The sequence below is a fragment of the Syngnathoides biaculeatus genome, chromosome 23, assembly GCF_019802595.1.
Source record: "Syngnathoides biaculeatus isolate LvHL_M chromosome 23, ASM1980259v1, whole genome shotgun sequence".
NCBI classification, from domain to species: Eukaryota; Metazoa; Chordata; class Actinopteri; order Syngnathiformes; family Syngnathidae; genus Syngnathoides; species Syngnathoides biaculeatus.
The window spans coordinates 8,962,926-8,981,931 of record NC_084662.1 but is presented as its reverse complement, the minus strand read 5'-3'; the positions used below and the strand labels follow the sequence as shown (position 1 = coordinate 8,981,931).

Here is a 19,006-nt window from a genome sequence, read left to right as displayed (position 1 = left end):
TTTCATCGCTTTTGATTCGAGATCAGCATAAAAGTAGAAAATCACGAGTCGGCTTGGCCACTTGCTCATTCACGATTGAGAAAAATCCAAATGTGTCAGAAGTTGGGCAACTTTGAGCATCTCATACATACGTGATATGTACTTCTATTGCACAAACGGAATATGCGTCAGTTGTTAGAAAGCGTGTTTCGCAATTGTGAGAAAAGATGACGCAGTCCGGTGCGGCAAATGATGAATCTGCTCGAGTCGTGCCGTGAGTCAGCCTCGCCGCATTTCGCGGCGCATTTCGTCGTCGCTTGTCTGCAAATTAATTATTTTGCCATCAAAAGGCCCTTTCTCAATCTTGCTTTTTCTTATTTTATAGTTTGAAGGTGTCACAAACGGAGACAACAAATATTAGCACCCGAGTGACAGTTCTTGATGAAAATGTTCCTCCGCTTTTTAACAAGCCTTTCGCTTTTTTGTGAAAATCAGGATACATTTTTTTGCATGTCTTTTACAATTTGTACGCATGCATTTTAGCCAAAATACAGCCCATAATGTCAAAAAACAAAATAGCAAAAGGCAATCTTATCCTGCTACCTGTGATTATATTTCATCCAGTTTTTCATTCCTCAATAGAGTAGAGACACGCAGACGAGGCAGCTTTTATTGTGGCGGGCAAATAAATACGCTGGTAGCTGTCAATCGCAATCAAATATGCGGCTCTTTGTCTGCTAATGGCCCGGAACAGAACAATAACATCCACCTTCCACTGTTATAAAAGTGGCAAAAATCACACGCGCAAATCAAATTCCCAATGATGTCAACAACACGTTGAGTGGTTACAGGCGAGCGGGCCGACTGTTAGCACTGTGACATCGCGGGAGGTACACCAGAGCAGCGAGAACCCACTGGCAACAATTAGCATGTTAGCATTTTATGAGTTCTTGTTTGAAACAGTAACCGACTCCTGCGCGCGATGTCAAATCCTAATCGGTCTACTGAATTACGATCTGTAGTGGCCTAGCTGGATGAATGCCAAGATAGCAATAATTGGCGTGCTAGCATTTTACTTAAGCTCTCCCTCATGAAGTTGCCATTCCCTGCTAAAAAAAAATGTTATAGAATTCTATAGAATTTGTACAGAACAACTTGTTCTATAGAACTTTGGCTGTGATTTTCTATAAAATTTCCACAGAACAATAGAATTTCTACAGAAATTCTGTAGGACTTGGGTGCTAAAGTTCTATAGTTCTTTAGAAATTCTTTAGAAACGTTCTATAGAATTTTTTTTTTAGCAGGGTTACACTGTTTAAACTCAAATGATCTTGCTATATGCTAACCATACCGACTCTGAGAATGCTAGAAATCTGCAAGGCAGTTTATTATTGCCTAAAGATGGCACAAGAGGGCGCCAAAGAAATTCTTATGCCAATTCAATTGTTTTTTTGCGCTACAATGGCACAAAAACGACTACGTTGATGGTAGACAGGTTTTGGTGCCTCCGTGTGGCCTCTTAGGGTGTTTCCGAAAGAGTGTGAAAGGTAAAACACTTATCTGGCTGTTGTGAATTTGTGTCTAAATTTATGTATGCATAGCGGTTGTTAGCATGCTAGCATTTTAGCCATTCACTGCTCTTATTGAGAGGCTGAAGCACGTTTTGCACCCATATTGTCATTTTGCAATACGTTAGCGTTTAATCCGTTCTCTGTGAAATAACGTATGAACGCAAAGATGGGTTATGGGGTGTGATTCACACATGAAGAACACCGTGAGTCACGCCGGTGGCCTTTTCGTACGTGTTGACAGCCAACGCGGAGGCGCGCGCTCATCCGGCGGCGAGACGTCCTCGTTGAATCACGCGTCGCCGATGCTAATTGGGACGTTTGCTGTTTTCCAGGAGTGGCCCATCAGTGGCGGCAACTGGGGTCAAGGCACGCAAAGCTACCCGGAGATCATCATCACGGGGTAAGCCGAGCCCGATGCGGGTCGCCCGACCGCGGGCGCCGGCGTAGTCCCAGCACGCCTTCGTATATATGCTGTTCTCGTCCGGTTCCGTCTCGCTCTCCGAGAGCGCGCCGCCGTTCGGAAAATGTCGGGCTCCCCGGTGCACTCAGACAAATTGGCGCGAAAAGAAAAGTGCGCACCGTGGGGTGGCGGAGAAAAACAAAAAATGCAATTGTCTCGTCTGGATGATTGACTCGTGCGGCCCACAGAGAGCTTGTAATGCATTTATTCCATTTCAGTCTTTGCCGTGGGATGTGTAAACACACTAGAGATGTGTGTATGTGTGTTTGTGTATGAATCTTTTAAATTAGTCAAAAAAAATATATATGACCAGGATTCTTTTCAATTTGTCTATTGTCTAATCTAATTTCCCCACTTTTTCAGGCACGCTGATGGAACGGTGAAGTTTTGGGATGCCTCTGCAAGTGAGATTTTTTTATATCCCAAAAATTCAATCGCATAGCCTTTAAAGGTAAACAAAAATAATTTCAAAGATTAAATATATTTAAAAAATGTATAAAACAATTATTTGTAAATTTATCAAGAAAAATGTTTACATTTTTCAAAAGTTAAGGATCTGAAATGTACTTAACTATGAAAATAAAATCAAAAGGTAATTCTTCTAGCATTAGCATACAATGCCTATTGTGGAAAAAAAAAATATCCCCACCAAAAACATTTTTCTTATTTGGTCGCATGTTGTTGCTTGCAGTGACTCCACTTTTATGCTATCAAAGCAACACATTTCCATATCTATCTATCTATCTATCTATCTATCTATCTATCTATCTATCTCTATCTATCTATCTATCTATCTATCTATCTATCTATCTATCTATCTATCTATCTATCTATCTATCTATCTATCTATCTATCTATCTATCTATCTATCTATCTATCTATCTATCTATCTATCTATCTATCTATCTATCTATCTATCTATCTATCTATCTATCTCGTCAACCACAGAGGTGGACATCATTTTGACACGGATCTATTTTCAAATATAGCGAGTAAAAGTAACAAGTTGTCATGAAGATGAATTATTGCAATAAACTTACAGATACGTGAAGCATCCCCTTTGTGTACACTCAGCGGTTTTTTTCCCCAGCCGCCACACTTGTCGTTGTTGCGACGGCGCTCGGAAGCTGACCCTCGCCCTCCGTCTGCCCCAGTAATGCTCCAGGTGCTGTACAAGCTGAAAACGGCCAAGGTGTTCGACAGGAGCCGCTCCAAAGAGGACAGGGGGGCCGCCGAGGCGTCCGACGAGGACCCCTTCGCCATCCAGCTGATGGCCTGGTGCGCCGAGAGCCGCGCGCTGTGCGTGGCGGGCGTGTCGGCCAACGTCATCGTCTACCGCTTCAGCAAACTGGAGGTCACCACGGAGGTGGTGCAGGTGGGGGGAAGTTTTCTTCTTCTTCTTCTTCTTCTTTTTCTTTGCAGGGAATTCATTCTTACAATGGCTGTGTTTTGGAATTTTTGACTTATTCCGTTTTTTTTTTTTTTTTTTTTTTACTTGCACTTGCACTTACACTTATGTAAGATTTAACGCAGAAGGGCTGTCAAATTCATTTTTATCGCGGGCCGGGTTGTAGTTACGGTTTCTGTCACAGGGCTGTTATGACTGAAACCACAAAATCTTTAATTGACTCATCATATTTGCGTATTAATTTTTTAATTCATCAACTAGTTTTGGAATCAGAAATCAAGGGTAATGGGTTTTCCCATTTTATTATTATTATTATGTTATTTATTAATAATTATTTTGTTGATGTTTGGTAACACAAAAACGCTTGAAATGTTTCAACGTCATCAAAATTTTGGTTCAAATTTTTCACAAAAACCATGGAAGTTGATACACGCGATTGGCCTTCGCGGGCCACATAAAATCATGTGGCGGGCCGCGTTTCGCCCCCCCGGGCCTTGAGTTTGACACCCGTGATTTAACATATATACCCGTCAAAGTTAACGCATGAACTCCCGATCAATGACAAAAATTGCATTAATCATGTATTAACTAAGCACGAGTCTTAAAAAGAAAAACATCAGAGCAGAATGTGGAACTGTAACGTGGTATATTTGACCCCTCCGATTAATCACAATTCATACAAATTCAAAATGTGATTAATTTGATTTAAAAAGTGACACCAAATATAGCTGTATATATATATATAGATATATGTATACAATATAGTGGAACGGTGGGTCGGCTGGTAAAGGGTTGGCCTCGCAGTTCTGAGGACCCGGGTCCAATGCTGGACCCACCTGTGTGGAGTTTGCATGTTCTCTCCGTGCCCGCGTGGCTTTTCTCCGGGCACTCCGGTTTCCTCCCACATCCCCAAAACGTGCAACATTAATTGGACACTCTAAATTGCCCATAGGTGTGATTGTGAGTGTGTCTGTTTGTCTCGATGTGCCATGCGATTGACTGGCGACCGATTCAGGGCGTACCCCGCGTCCTGCCCGTCGACAGCTGGGATAGGCTCCAGTACTCCCCGCAACCCTCGTGAGGATAAGCGGCAAAGAAAATGGATGGGTGTATACAAAATAGCGAATGAGCTCAATACACATTCGAACAACAGAACGAAAACGGCAAACTGACTTCAACGGGCTCGATACGGCGGATACGCGGCGATTCCGAGCGCACACGAGTGTTGAAAGACACCCCTTGCGTCCGACGGGATGGTCGCCATGCCAACAGACGGAGCATCGAGGAGGCAAAGCTCGATAATCATTATAATCTGCCTCGACGGCGACGCACGGGGGCGCGGTGACTCACTCTTTGGCGACGTAAAGCCGAGTGCCGTTGAAGATCGCGCGGCCTCGAGCCGGCTGTCGGCGCGGCTCGCCAGCCATCGCCACGTTTTTGTTTTTTGTTTTGTTTTTATTGTTTTCGTTTGGTGCTCGCTTGTCAATCAAAGGACGTGGGTGGTGATTGTGATGCGCTAACTTCTTGAAAACGTGCGCTCACAGTTCTTTTTTTCGTTTTTCTACTTTTTTTTTTTTTTGCATTTCCAACAAGCAACCAAACATGAAATGTAAACACACACAAAAAATGCTAGTTGGCTTCCAGGTGACCAGTAGGAGCAGTCCAATATCAACTGAATTGAAGCAAAAAAAAAAAAATTCACATTCAATTTAATGTCAATTTTGTACATTTTTTTTTTTTTAAATCTAGCTATTAGAGGTGCGAATGCAGTACGAGCTGAACGACATCGAGTCCCCCGAGGGCGGCGTTGGGGAGCAACCGTCGGGACACCCCACCCCGGGCGGCTCCCCGCAGACGAGCGGTCCGCCGTCACACCCCTCCAGCAGCAGCAGCAACTCCGACGGCAGCAACGTGCCCTGCCTCAAGTACGCCATCCACTCGACGCCCCCCCGCCATCCTCGTTTATTATTTTTTCCCCCCACAGGGTGCGGAGTACTCCGCTGAAGCAGTCTGCGGGGTACCAGGTGGACTTGGTGGTCCAGCTGGTGTGGGTGAGCGGGGAACCTCCTCAGCAGATCACCAGCCTGGCTCTTAACTCCTCCTACGGCCTGTAAGCGAACGCACCGTGGTCAGGGTCAACGCTTCCGTCTTGGCGCGAGGAACCCTTGTGCCTCCAAAGCTTTTCTTTGTCTGTAAACTTTGCGTACTCAGGGTGGTGTTTGGGAACAGTAACGGTGTTGCGGTGGTGGATTATATCCAGAAGACCGTGGTGTCGAACCTGGGGACGCTTGAGCTGTACGGGTCCAACGATCCCTACCAGAGGCAACCGCGTTCACCCAGAAAGTCTCGACAGCCCTCTGGAGGTAAACCAGGAATCACTCTTTACTATCCATCCATTATCTCTGTCGCTTATCCTCACGAGGGTCGCGGGGATTGCTGGAGCCTATCCGAACTGTCAACGGGCAGGAGGCGGGGTACACCCTGAACTGGTTGCCAGCCAATCACAGGGCACATTGAGACAAACGACCAATCACAATCACACCTCGGGGCAATTTAGAGTGTCCAATTAATGTTGCATGTTTTTGGGATGTGGGAGGAAACCGGAGTGCCCACCTGGAGAAAACCCACGCAGGCACGGGGAAAACATGCAAACTCCACACAGGCAGGGCCGGGATCGAACCCAACGCTTTATCAGCTGATCCCACCGTGCCGCCCAACAAATAACCTATATATATATATATATTTTTTAATATAAAAAGTTCCCAAAAAGTACATGTACAGCTGGTTCGAATTAGTTCCGTTTGCCTTTCGAGGCACATTTTTATAATTTTTTAAATAGCTCCAAATCAGATTTTTATATTCAAATCAATTCATTCTCTTTGCGAGCGAGAATCGATTTTTTCAGGAGCAATTTGCAGCTGGAGCTTACAATAAAATAGTGAATAAATGAATAAATACATAAACAAACAAACAAACAAACAAACAAACAAAACAATGAATAAATAAATAAATAGATACATACATACATACAATTTTTGAAAAACGATCCTGACCTGTAGCATGTTGCGGTTATGGAGATGAATGACGTCACATGGCACCAGCACAACCCAACGCAAACAAGAACGACACTTGCACTGGCTGCAGCACGGTGCACACCGCCCCCTTGTGTCCGACAGTGAGAGTGCACTTCAAGTCGGACGAGCTTCAAGAGCTCACGGTCGCGTGTGTGCACATACACACCCTTCCGGAAAACACACACACCAGCGCGTATGTGTGTGTGTAGAGCATGTGGTGTCGGCGAGCGGCGAGCGGTGGGCTGGCACCTGCCACAGCTTGGCGAGCCCCAGCAGTAATCGGACGCCCAGCTGTGTGTTGCCTGCTTGACCTTCCGCCTCAATGGATCGGCAACACACGCGCGGCGGAGGCGATTGTAACATCAGTGGTTTTGGGGTGCTTCGGGTCCAAAGCGGGCCGGAAACACATTCTAAAATAGATATCGTAATTAAAAAAATATAACATTGTTCACTTCAATGTGCATACGAAAAAATAAATGTGAGCGGCGAGCGCGTCATCCATGCGCAAAGTTGCGGAAGTGTCCAAGCGGTCGCCATATTGGCTGCACTTACTGCCCGTGACATCACACCGGGACGTTCGCCATTGCAAACACGCTGTGGCGAACACGCCCCTTCTGACACGGAAGCCGTTTTCGAAGAAGAGAACATCTCACGACCGAGTGAAGAGACGGGGGCAATCGTTTCGAGCCATATTTCGATGATATGCGGATCACGGCCGCGGCCTAACAACCTCCCCGTCCGATCCACCTCCGCGGAAGTGATAAAAAGAACGCCGCCCAAGAGCGTCGCTGCCGCCGAGGCCAAACCGGCCCCCTGTCCGAGCCACCACATTTAGCACCCCTGACTTACGGATTGCGCCCCCCACCCCCAACAATTATTTTTTTTTAGTAGCTGTATACACACCTACCTGTCATTAGGAACCCACGAAACTCTCTCCTTTCCACCCGCGTAATTCATTTTTCACGACGAACCAGGTCTTTTTGAAAAGTATGAATAATAAATCCATCCTCACGAGTTTTCCAACAATATCCAGCAATACAACAAGCCGGCATTTTGGCTAACACGAAGGAACAACGAGCTACCTTTCCGGAGGTAAAACTAATGGAAACAAATGAGTCCACTCGAGGGCGGGTCTGTCCTTTACATCACTTCCTGCTTCTTTTCAAAAACAAATCCCTCTTGACGATTTTCATGGCGGGAATTACAAAAAGCCATATATGGCAAAATTGTGTTTGGGACCATTCCTGCTGCCATTTTTTTCATTAATAACACACTAAAAATCAAGCATTTCACGACAGTGGACCTTTAAGCATCCCAATTAAAACGCAATCGCTTTTCATTGCTTTTTTTTTTGCTGAGTCATGTGACTTTTGTTCCAGGGCTGTGCGACATCAACGAGGGCTCGGCGACGTCAGAGGACCGCTGCAAGTCTCCCACTTCAGGTACCGTGTCAACTTTCGGTTGTAATTCGCAACGTTGCCGCGTAGACGCCATATAAACGAGATCCAAGATTAAAAATTGTCCGGAGACGGAGAAAGCGCCTTCTAAGAATATTCTTTTTTTTATCGGAACGGTGGCTTCACGTGACCGGAATTTTACTCCCCACCTTCCACCACCCCATAAAATTGTCATTTCATTCCAAAAAAAAATTGAATTTTAATATCGCCCCTTCCAGGCTTTTTTTTTTTTTTTTTTGTGAGGGATTCCATTCGCGTTTGGATTTCATTTTTTTCCCTCCCCACCTTATTATACGGAGTTCCATAGACGGGAATAAATGGCTTTCGCGGCGAAAGCGCGCGACGGACTGGAACGGCGGAGATCCGGTCGAGGTGATGCAAAGTGATGGCAAATCATTAGAAACTGAGCGTGGCGATCGTGCCTATTAAAGTATTCGGCGCAGTAAAGTCACACATGGATGAGGTAAAGACTTTGGGGGGGGGGGATATGAAATATCACCGCTTTTGTCAAGGATTCCTTTTCATTTAAAGTCTTGATATGAGCTAATTTTCACTTTTCAAATCAACAACATTTTACTGACACCAACTTAGATATTAATTATAGTCATGACTTTAGAAATATAAAATAATGTTCATTTTTTTTCAATGGCCGTAATACCCTGACAATTATCAACATCTACCAGAATAAAGCCGTATGAAAATTGAAAATATTTTAAGAAAACAACTGTAATTGTACGAGAAATAAAAAAAAAAAAAAAAACACTTTTGGCACTGTAAACTTGTTATATTACTATATATTTTTTAAAAAGTCAGTTATGATAACAACAGTTGTAATTATGACAAAATATCACCAGGTCAGTAAAAAACATAATTTTACATTTATGATATGAGAATGTATGTGATTTGACCAACAGTGGGAGTATAATACAGGCGTGGAGACAACCGTGGAAGCGTTTATCTCTTGTAAATCCAGCCATCCATTTTCTCAGCCGCTTATCCTCACGAGGGTCGCGGGGAGTGCTGGAGCCTATCCAGCTGTCAACGGGCATGTGGAGAAAACCCACGCAGTTACGGGGAGAACATGCAAATTCCACACAGGCGGGTCCGGGATTGAACCCGGGACCTTAGACTGTAACGCTTTACCAGCTGAGGCACCATGCCGCCCTAAATTGTTATATTATTGTTTTTTTTTTTTTTGTTTTGTTTTTGTTTTGGGTTTTTTTGCAGAGAAAAATAATATACACAGAAATAGTAGTCGTATTTATCCTCTCTATGTGTGTTGATACAGCGTATCTTATCTACTTAGTTTTATAACGCCGCCACGTCGATGCAATCCTAATTTTGAGCCCTCAGTGTTTCAATACTTTTGGGACAATTTTTTTTTTTTTTGTAACGAGCTGAACTGAAAAACTGACAACTGGTGTTTGAGCCATGAATAAACGTATCCGGTATTGGAATTTTTAGAGTCGGTTCATCCTCAAGTTGCACCTGAAAGCCAAATTTCCCTTTCATTTTTCGCGAGTGGTGTATCTTAAAAAAAGAGCGCCCAAAACGGCAAAAGATGTCTCTAACTTTCAACTTCCTTGACTTCTCCCTCATTGACACTCGCCAAAGTGTTGATGCCCAACAGCAATTTCCAGCAGTTCTACAACGGAGGTGGTAGAGGAGGTAAGATTGGCCTGAGGCCTGACTGAGAGGGGACGTTGGCAGGACGACGGTGGTCCGCGTTTGTCCCACCGCACCCGCTCAGCCTCCTCCTGTCTCTGTCCTCCATGTCACCATAGTTGGAATTGATTAGCTTCAACCGGCGCTAGCTCAAGTCTGGGGATAGCCTCTGTTCCCACGGCCGATGTCATCTTTTTGTTAAAAAAAAAAAAACAAAAAACACCCCCCCACCAAAATGTTCAAATTTCCTGCTACAATTCTTACAAAGAATACCTAAAAGTACAGAAGCAGAGGCTAACCCTCCAGCTAGGAGGTGGCTAAATGCTAGCATTGCATGCTACTTGTATGTAGCACGAGCGTCAAGAGTATGTTCACGCGTGTGACGTGTACCCACCCGCTCACGTCCTCGACACCCAAGTGATTGTGGCCCTTTTTTATTATTATTATTTTTTTGTGTCCATCGTTTTGTACAATTATGTCACGTAGTGGAGCAACAATCATGATGTCCAACTTGTCTCTTTGTGACGCGACGACGGCGCGTCGATCGCATTTATTACGAGCACACTGGTTTCAATTTAGCAATCCCATTACAGCAACACGACTTTTTTCTTCATTTTTTTGTATTTCTGTATGCTTATTTATTTATTTAGGCATTTATTTATCTATCTATTTATTTATTTATACATATTTTTATATACACAGTACAACCTTGGTTCTTGAACGTGCCCATTTTCGAACAAAGCGGTTTTCGAATGCAAATTTCAAGATTTTTTTTACGTCTGTTTTTGAACGAAAATAGTCACTCGAATGACCCTAACAAAACCCGGAAATTATTGAACGTGCGTGCCCAGACCGGCTGACCCACGATGCCCTCTGTTATTGTAAATTCGAACGCACCGCGAAAACACCCGGAAATAACATAAAGCGCGCGACCCGACCGGCTGACCCACGACGCGCGTTCTTATTGTGAATTCGAACGCACCGCGAAAAAACCCGTAAATAACATAACGCGCGCGGCGCGACCAGGTGACCCACGACATGCGTTGTTAATGTGTGTGACGCAGCCTCAGACGTGGGAAATATCGATTAGGTTTTCGAACAAATTAGTTCTCGAACCGCCTTCTGGAATGGATTGTGGTCGAGAACCGAAGTTGTACTGTTTGTTTGTCTGTTTGTCTGTCTGTCTATCTATCTATCTATCTATCTATCTATCTATCTATCTATCTATCTATCTATCTATCTATCTATCTATCTATCTATCTATCTATCTATCTATCTATCTATCTATCTATCTATCTATCTATCTATCTATCTATCTATCTATCTATCTATCTATCTATCTATCTATCTATCTCTCTATTTTTTTCATGTTTGTTTACGTAGGCTGAAAGGCCACCCATTGAAAATGAAGCTTTTACGCCGAAAGGAACAAAAGAGCCACATTAGACTTTGTAAAGAGGCACCAAGACAAAGATCTTATGTTCTGGAGTGATGTCCTGTGGTCTGATGAAACTAAAGTGGATCTTATTTGGCCATAATGACTAACATTACACCTGGAGGAAAAAGTATGGGGGGGGCTGAGAACACCGTCCCAACTGTGACGCATGGAGGTGGCAGAATCATGTTGTGAGGCTTTTTTTTTTTTTTTGCTGCAGCAGGGACTGAAGGGAATGAAATTGATGGCATCATGAAGAAAGAACATTACTTGGAGATATTAAGGCGAAGCCCGGATGCTAAAAATTGGCCGCAAATGGGTCTTCCAAATGGACGATGACGCCTAAGCATGCTGTCAAAATGGCTCAAAAGTGGCTTGGATGGAGTCCTCAGATGACTCTTTACACGACATATTAATACGTGGCTGACTAAAAATAAGCATACCTAGCTTAAAAAAAATACAGGAAGAAAAACAAGCGATTGACTTCATGTGTGAAACGGCATTGAAAACGCGTTGATGTTCGAGTGCCCTCGGCCGCTCATGAACGCCGGTGGCCGAGCCTGCACACTCCACCGCGGTCCAGTCAGTTTTGACCACGTTTGGGTCTGCTGTCTTAATACTCACATGAAAGGGGCTAACAAAACTGATCTCAGAAGTCACAAAAATTAGGAACCTTCAAAAAACTCCTACTAGAACACAAATGGCGTAGCAACACGACGCAGACAAAGCTCATCACACTCGACTGTGTGAGAATAAGAACCGTTTGCTGGAGCTAAAACGGATGTCGTGAACCTTCTCTGCCTTTTCTTCTTGCTCTTAATCCTGCTGCATTTCCTCCAGTTTCCTCCGTTGCGTTGGCGCAGAATGTGGTACCACCCTGGAGGCGGCAACTCTAAATTCAGATTTGTCTATCTAGAAACTGTAAAAAACAAATGATGAACCCCTGTGTAACAGTGTTCGGTCTGTTTATAGATTATTGATAAGAATATACACATATATACGTGGAATGTTCTAAAAAAAAAAAAAGTGTTGCTAGCCGGTCCTGTCCACTTGGTGTCTCCATGCGTGGTTGCGCACTCCCCCCCCCCCCCCCCCCCCCCGGTGCATGCTGCCGTGGCATGCCCGCCTCGACTCGACGGTTGCGCTTGGGACCTCTTCGCCCGTCGGCCGGGAGCGTCTCCCCCTTCCTTTGTTTCCCGCCTACGTCACGGCATGCCCCTTCCCGGACCTCCCGCAATGTCGCACTTCCGGAGCTTTGCATGGCATCGTGCGCGAGCTTGGACGTGTGTTTTTGTAAAAGAGGGATGTTCTCTTTCTTTCCAGCAAAGATGTCACGGAAATTAAGCTTGCCTACTGAGCTAAAGCCAGACTTGGGTAAGCCTTGACTCCGTGTCTCCAAAGCAACTTGTATGACGTGCAGTGATACAAATGTCGTCCGGCAGCTGAAATATGAAATATTATTTTGGCGCTCCCACTTACAGTATTTGACTGCGGTGGGAGGTCCGCTACCGGAGCTCAATGGCGCTAAGCTTTCGTCTACGCCCTCTGTAACGCTCTTCTTCTGCTTTCTCTGCTGTCTTTTCCTCATGTGCCGTCTTTCTAAAATGGGGATCGATTTTCTTTTGGAATTTCCGGAATGTTCTGAACTGCCGTTTCCGTGCCAGTGTTGTCGTGAGCCGAGTGACGCTATCGCTCACCTCACCGCGGTCATTCTGCTGAGCCTAAATCAACATACCGTAATTTCCGGCCTACTTTTTTCCACACGCTTTCAACCCTGTGGTTTATGCGGTGATACGGCTAATTGGTGCATTTTTGCTAACGGCCGCAAGCGGGGCACTCGAGCGGAAAAGGTAAGAGTGAGAGCTGTGAAATATATGCACCGAGGAAGTGAGTTTTGCCGGCCCTGTTAGCGTTAGCACTAGCTTTAGCGGAGCGCTAGCATTAGCACTAGCGTCAGCGCCACGCTAGCCTTCAACTCTTTCTGTGTCACGTCTGTAAATATCTTGTTTTTCAATACGGGCACTTGCAGCTTTTACACAGCTGCGGCCTATGTGTGTACCAAATGGTATTTCCATTACAAATGTACTCAGTGAGGCTTGTAAGCAGGTGCGCTCCGTAGGCCGGGAATTACGGTATATTCCATTTTGCCTCAATTGCTTCAAGTCATTCGCAATCAATTCCACACAGTTGGTGACGAATCGGATCAGTTAATCTACGACGCCCATGCTTATTTTTCAGAGTACTTCTGTGAGCTTTCCCGTTATACTCGCGTCAGTCCCGCCCCACCACGTTCACGAAACATGGTCGATGCTCAGTGATTTAATTTATCTTATCTCGTCCTCTGATTCCATCAGAAACTACCGATCAACCACAAAAATCCTCAACAGTTTATTCGGTCATTATGTCAGTACCAGCAAGTCACGCACGTATGAACTGACAGAAATGAAACTACGATCGTGTAAATTTTCCATCTGTACGCAATCTACTTCAGATAAAAGCCTTCGGTGGTTACCTCCGTCCAGAATTCTGAATGGATTTCCTGTAAAGAACGTCCCTTATTGTCCTTGGGAAAGAATATTTTCAAATTCTGAACAGCGAGCCAAGTAAAAGAAGTCCTCTATCCAGTCTGCGTCGAACTCGAAAGGCCCTCGGGAAATAGGGAAGCAAATTTATGCCATCGCTTCCAACGACGTCTTGACATCTCTCACCCAAATTCTCATTCCGTGGGAAATGTGGCCACGAATGAGCCGTTTTTGCAGCCGGGCAGGTGAATGACATGTCGGTACGCAACTTGTCATTCATCATCCACGCCTGGCAACGGCAATGACGAAACCCTCATGTGACTGCACCCGGAATCTTAAATAGGACCCCTCCGAAACCCAAGATCTACAACTGAGAAGACCATTTTGGATTCAGTTGAAAGACGTTCAACGGTGTCGGGTTGCCTACTTTGGACTTCCGCGGAGAAAGTAGAAAACTACCAAAATGAGAGAAGTTTCCTCAGGATGGGGGAAAAAAAAGTTGTGCAAAATCAAATTTTACCATCTTGATCGTTTTACTGCACTGTCCGTGTATGCAGTGCAGGTTCTTTACCTCCGTCTGTCCTTTCCTCCCACTGTCCTCTTGTCCGTATGCCCGCCGCGGGGTGGCAACCCACTAGACCACCGGGACAACTCCTTCAGCCGCTCGCGTTCCTCCAGCGTCACCAGCATCGACAAGGAGGCCAAGGAAGCCGTCCTCTCCTTCCACTTCTGCGAGAGCTACGCCCGCAAGGGGGACGGCGCCCCGTCGCCGTGCCTGTTCGCGGGGACCTCGCTGGGGACCGTCCTGGTTCTGGCCCTCACGCTGCCGCTGGCCGGGGAGCAGAGGCAGCTGCAGCCCGTTGTCCTTTCGCCCACAGGTGATTGTCTCCTGCGAGGGATTTATTTTGGTCGCCCGAAGAACTTATCATCGCTGTCCTTTCCCGGTGTCTGCCAGGGATGTTGATCCGACTCAAGGGAAGCATCTTACGGTTGGCTTTCTTGGACTCCGCCGGCGCCCTCTTGCCCCCGCGTACGACCCTTGGTCCGAACCCAACGTCTCGGCGGACGGTGAAGAAAGGGAGAAGGTCCGCAAACGCCGGCCCGTGTCGGTTTCCCCCTCCGGCTCCTCGCAGGACCTTAACGAGAGCCACTACGCCGTGATGTGCTCGGAGAAGCAGGCCAAGGTGCTGTCGCTGCCCAGCCAGACGTGCATCTACAAGCACAGCATCACGGAGGCCTCCTTCGTCCTACGCGCTGACGTGGTCCAGATGAGCCGAGGCGTGTGCCTTGCCTGCTTCTGTGCTAACGGCCACATTATGACCCTTAGGTGAGACGCGCGTTTGGTACCGCACAAGCGGCAAAACAGCTTTAAACGCATTTTGATTCCTTTATCCAGTCTACCGGGACTGAGACCCCTCATGGACGTAAACTACCTGCCTCTAACGGACATGAGGATAGCCAGGACCTTCTGTTTCACAAACCTGGGTCAGGCCATGTACCTCTGCTCCCCCACCGAAGTGCAGAGGATCACATACAGCCAGGACACCTGCGAGAACCTACAGGTCAGTGCGCCCGATGGCCGCAATGTCGCGAAAATACCGGTACGTTTGTGCTTGAACGCAATCTACGTAAGTAGGTTTTATGTCGATAATCGAGTAGCACTCTGGATCGTCACTCAGTCCGCCGTCTAGACTAGGGCCGTAGATCATAAAGACCGGCAGTCATTTGAACGATTTCTGTTTCAGGAAATGCTTGGTGAATTGTTTACACCAGTGGAAACTCCGGAGGCTCCCAACAGGGGCTTCTTCAAAGGTCTTTTTGGAGGCGGAGCACAGTCACTAGACAGAGAAGAGCTATGTACGTCACGCCTAGCGCCTCACTTTCTTCTGAAATCCCTCGCTTACGCTCATCCTCCCGCAACTCAGTTGGCGAGGAAGTCGCCGGACGAGCCTCCCGGAGCCTGGCCCAGCACATCCCGGGCCCCGGCGGCATCGAGGGCATGAAGGGGGCGGCGTCCGGCGTGGTGGGGGACCTGGCCCGCGCCCGGATAGCGTTGGACGAGCGAGGGCAGAAGCTCGGCGAGCTGGAGGAGAGGACGGCGGCCATGATGGCCAGCGCCGACAACTTTTCCAAACACGCCCACGAGGTAACGGATATTGCGTTTCGGCTAGCATGGCTACGCTAACATAGCCTAACCACCGACATGAACATTTGTGCAAAATGTTGTGCCTCGATCGCACTTTTTAGCACAACTGAAATAGAATGTTAGCGTGCTTACCATTCCAGTTCTTTGTAAACATAGATGCAAGGATAGATCAGTTATTTTGATTCTCAAACCTGCCTAATTTCAATGTTTTTTTTTTAAAAAATGTATTTTAAATGAAGCTTCTTAAGTTTGAAAAATCTGCTGAAACCACCCCGCGTACTACGACGACCTGGAAAACTGTACGATACTTTGTCGCGCATCTTTTACATACGTAGACATAACTATATGTTTGGAGGTGGAATATGTCGCCGTCGGGCTTTACCACGGCGCAGCAACAAAGTGGCCGCAATCGTGTTCACTCTTCCACCTTCTTTCCTTGACGTGCGTGCACTCATGGCAGACAATGAGGCGCTCTAAAGGGGCCAAGCCAAGCCAAAACTGAAGCCGTGTCCGATGTGTTGGTTTTCAAGTCCGAAAACCCCCGCCCCCCTTGCTATTCTGCATTTCTCTGCATGACAATTGTGTACTGCATAGTTTCTTTTCTTTGAACATGCATTTTTGAAGCGTGTTCAATATATTTACAAAGAAATCTCTCAATTTGCTCTTTCAGCCTTTTCCTGTCTCCTCTCATTTTGGCTTCTGACGTCATTGTGGTTCACATCTCGAAGCCACTAGAGGGCAGCATTGAATCATGCTATTTTTTCCCCTTCCCTCTCTTCCTTCCTCTCTCTCTCTCTCTCTCTCTCTCTCTCTCTCTCTCTCTCTCTCTCTCTCTTTGCCCAGATGATGCTGAAGTGCAAAGACAAAAAATGGTACCAGTTCTGATGGCCCTCGGTGCCGATTGCGACCCGCCGCTCCGTTCCGTTCAGCCATTCCCCCCGCCCCCCGCCCCCCGCCCCCCCCCCTCCGAGCCTTTCTTCGTTCGCTCAGACACTTGGGATTTTTCTTCCCTTAGCACAACGTCCCAAACTGTTCTTACCTCACTCTCGTTCGTTGAGGGTTGGGGGGAGGAGGAGGAGGAGGAGACACAGGGGAGCAAGCATATTATTTATGTGTGCGTATCCGTGTGTGTGTTTCCCATATTCGTCTTTTTAATTTGTTTTCCGCACAAAACTCGGACGCAAGTCTCCATTCTCGTTTTGCCAAACCGTCCCTCGGACTGATGTCAGTGTTCAAACTGGACTAACAGCTCACACTTGGGAATATTGTACAAATGTACAAAGAAAAAGAGAAAAAAAAATTATCGAAATATGTCACGATATATACATACAAATCTAAATGTTGCAACGCTGTAATTCACTTCAGGGCGACCGTTACGGAAACAAAAAAAGGGGGGGGGGAGACAGGAAGTGACACCGCGGCGACGGATCCTCTATGCAGAGAGATTTTTTTTTTTTTTAATGATTGTTTTGTTTTTTTTTTCTCCACCTCTTGCTCGACTTCCAGACAGTAGAAAAATGTGTCCAAAAATCCTTTCCCCTTTGCTGTTTCCTCTTCACGTCCCCCGTGTTTATTATGAATGGTTTTTGCTCTCGTGGCTCTGTCAATATTGCCGGAAAAGCTCTTATTTTTCTATGGTTGTGATAGGAAGTGCTATTTTTGTTATGGACTTGATTTGTGCGCGTCTGGCTTTCGTCTCACGTTTTGGTTTCTCCTTTAACGAAAAGGGCTGGAATCTACAAGGAGGCCGAGGATAAACAAGACATAATGTAGTATAGATATATAGATATATATATAGATAATACATAAACGCTCATCTGTTAAGTATTGTTTGACCTTCAGTGTACAAATGCTGCTCGGATTACTGTTAATACACAATTCCCATGTCATTTTTTTTTTTATGTGTACTCCAGTCAAAAGAAAAAAATACATTCAATAACCTTTATTTTTGTAAATTCCTGTCATTGTTTGGTGCCAGGAAAAGTTAATATTTCGCCCTCCCTACCCCCATTACATGAAGGCAGATTTCTCTATCGGGTTAGCTTAGTGACGTGCGACAATCTGGAAAGTAATACAAACATTGCGTTACATAAATACAAATATTGCGTGAAAAGAGGCCATTTATTATTTCCGATGCCAAAGACTTACGTTCAAGCTTCATTTATTATTATTAATAATACGATCCAAATTCTTCGCTCATCCGTAAAAGAAGGAATGTTGACTTTAATGCGGCACGTCAACAAATCTATTTTGTTAGCTTCTATTTTTGTTGAGCAAATGTTATTACTTATGAATATTACGAATGAAAAGTTGTAGAGTACGTTTGTAATACTTTATTTGGAGAAAAAGTCCGATTGTTAAATATAAAGAATATAAAGCTTAAAGTGAAAAGTGTGAAAATTATGTGAGAAATTATGTAAGACTCATATAGTAATACGAGTCTTTATTTTTCAAGGAAAAAATAGGAAAAATCAATATTACCAGAAAAAAGTAACTTGAATATTGTAGGAATGAAAGTTGGAATATTTTTTTTCCAAAAATGTTGCCATTTTTTGTGAATAAAATTGAAATGTGAGAAAAGTTGTACAGTAGTAAAAATAAATAAATAAATAAATAAATCTATACTGCAAATTTCCGGGGAAAGGCAATATTGTGTAAAATCACTGGAATACACGCGTAGCGGGAGAAAAGTATTACTTAAAAAAATAAAATACAATTTGACGTGAAATGTATATTAAAGTCAATATTTCTTTTTTTTCACATATGTAAGAATTGTTTACTTAAGGTCAGTTCATATCCATTGGAATGTGATTTTTTTATTTATTTATTATTTATTTTTTTGTTTTACACAAAGCGTGGGGCAGTTTTCTGCTCTCAGATTCATTTTTCTAAATCCTTTGTATGTATATCGCAATTTTTAATACAGCCCACGTCTTCATTTTCGACCAAGCTGCCGCGCGTCCCCTTTAAAAACTGCAGTTTTTTTCTGTGTGGATCACATCAGAAGGGAATTGTCAACATTGTATTCATGAGGCAGTACTTCACAAATATGTATGTATGTATGTATAAAAACAGCAAAAACCTGCTCCAACTACCACTGAACATTATGTTAATGTTTTTTTTTTTCCCTTTTCTTTTACATCTTTCCGACCTTTCGTCGGGCTTTTGCTTCCGGAATGTGTTCTTCCGTTTCATAATTCATGTCGATGTCCCCGGTCTGCAGTTTTGTGTACTTGCAGGTGTATTTCGTACCAACTCAAGCCTGCAATAACGCTAATGTACAGTGAAC

General features: G+C 44.9%; 1 protein-coding gene across 1 annotated transcript in view; it reads left to right on the top strand.

Annotated features, from left to right (window-relative positions):
• Nucleotides 1–19,006, top strand: part of LOC133496752 (syntaxin-binding protein 5-like) — a 78,077-nt gene extending 59,071 nt beyond the window's left edge. The window contains 14 exon segments of the mRNA XM_061812692.1: nucleotides 1,883–1,950; nucleotides 2,374–2,414; nucleotides 3,165–3,385; nucleotides 5,168–5,343; nucleotides 5,403–5,528; nucleotides 5,630–5,781; nucleotides 7,872–7,934; nucleotides 14,210–14,449; nucleotides 14,527–14,598; nucleotides 14,601–14,898; nucleotides 14,968–15,133; nucleotides 15,317–15,428; nucleotides 15,497–15,717; nucleotides 16,561–19,006. Of these exon segments, the coding sequence (XP_061668676.1) occupies nucleotides 1,883–1,950; nucleotides 2,374–2,414; nucleotides 3,165–3,385; nucleotides 5,168–5,343; nucleotides 5,403–5,528; nucleotides 5,630–5,781; nucleotides 7,872–7,934; nucleotides 14,210–14,449; nucleotides 14,527–14,598; nucleotides 14,601–14,898; nucleotides 14,968–15,133; nucleotides 15,317–15,428; nucleotides 15,497–15,717; nucleotides 16,561–16,602 (1,998 nt within the window). The 3' untranslated portion in view covers nucleotides 16,603–19,006.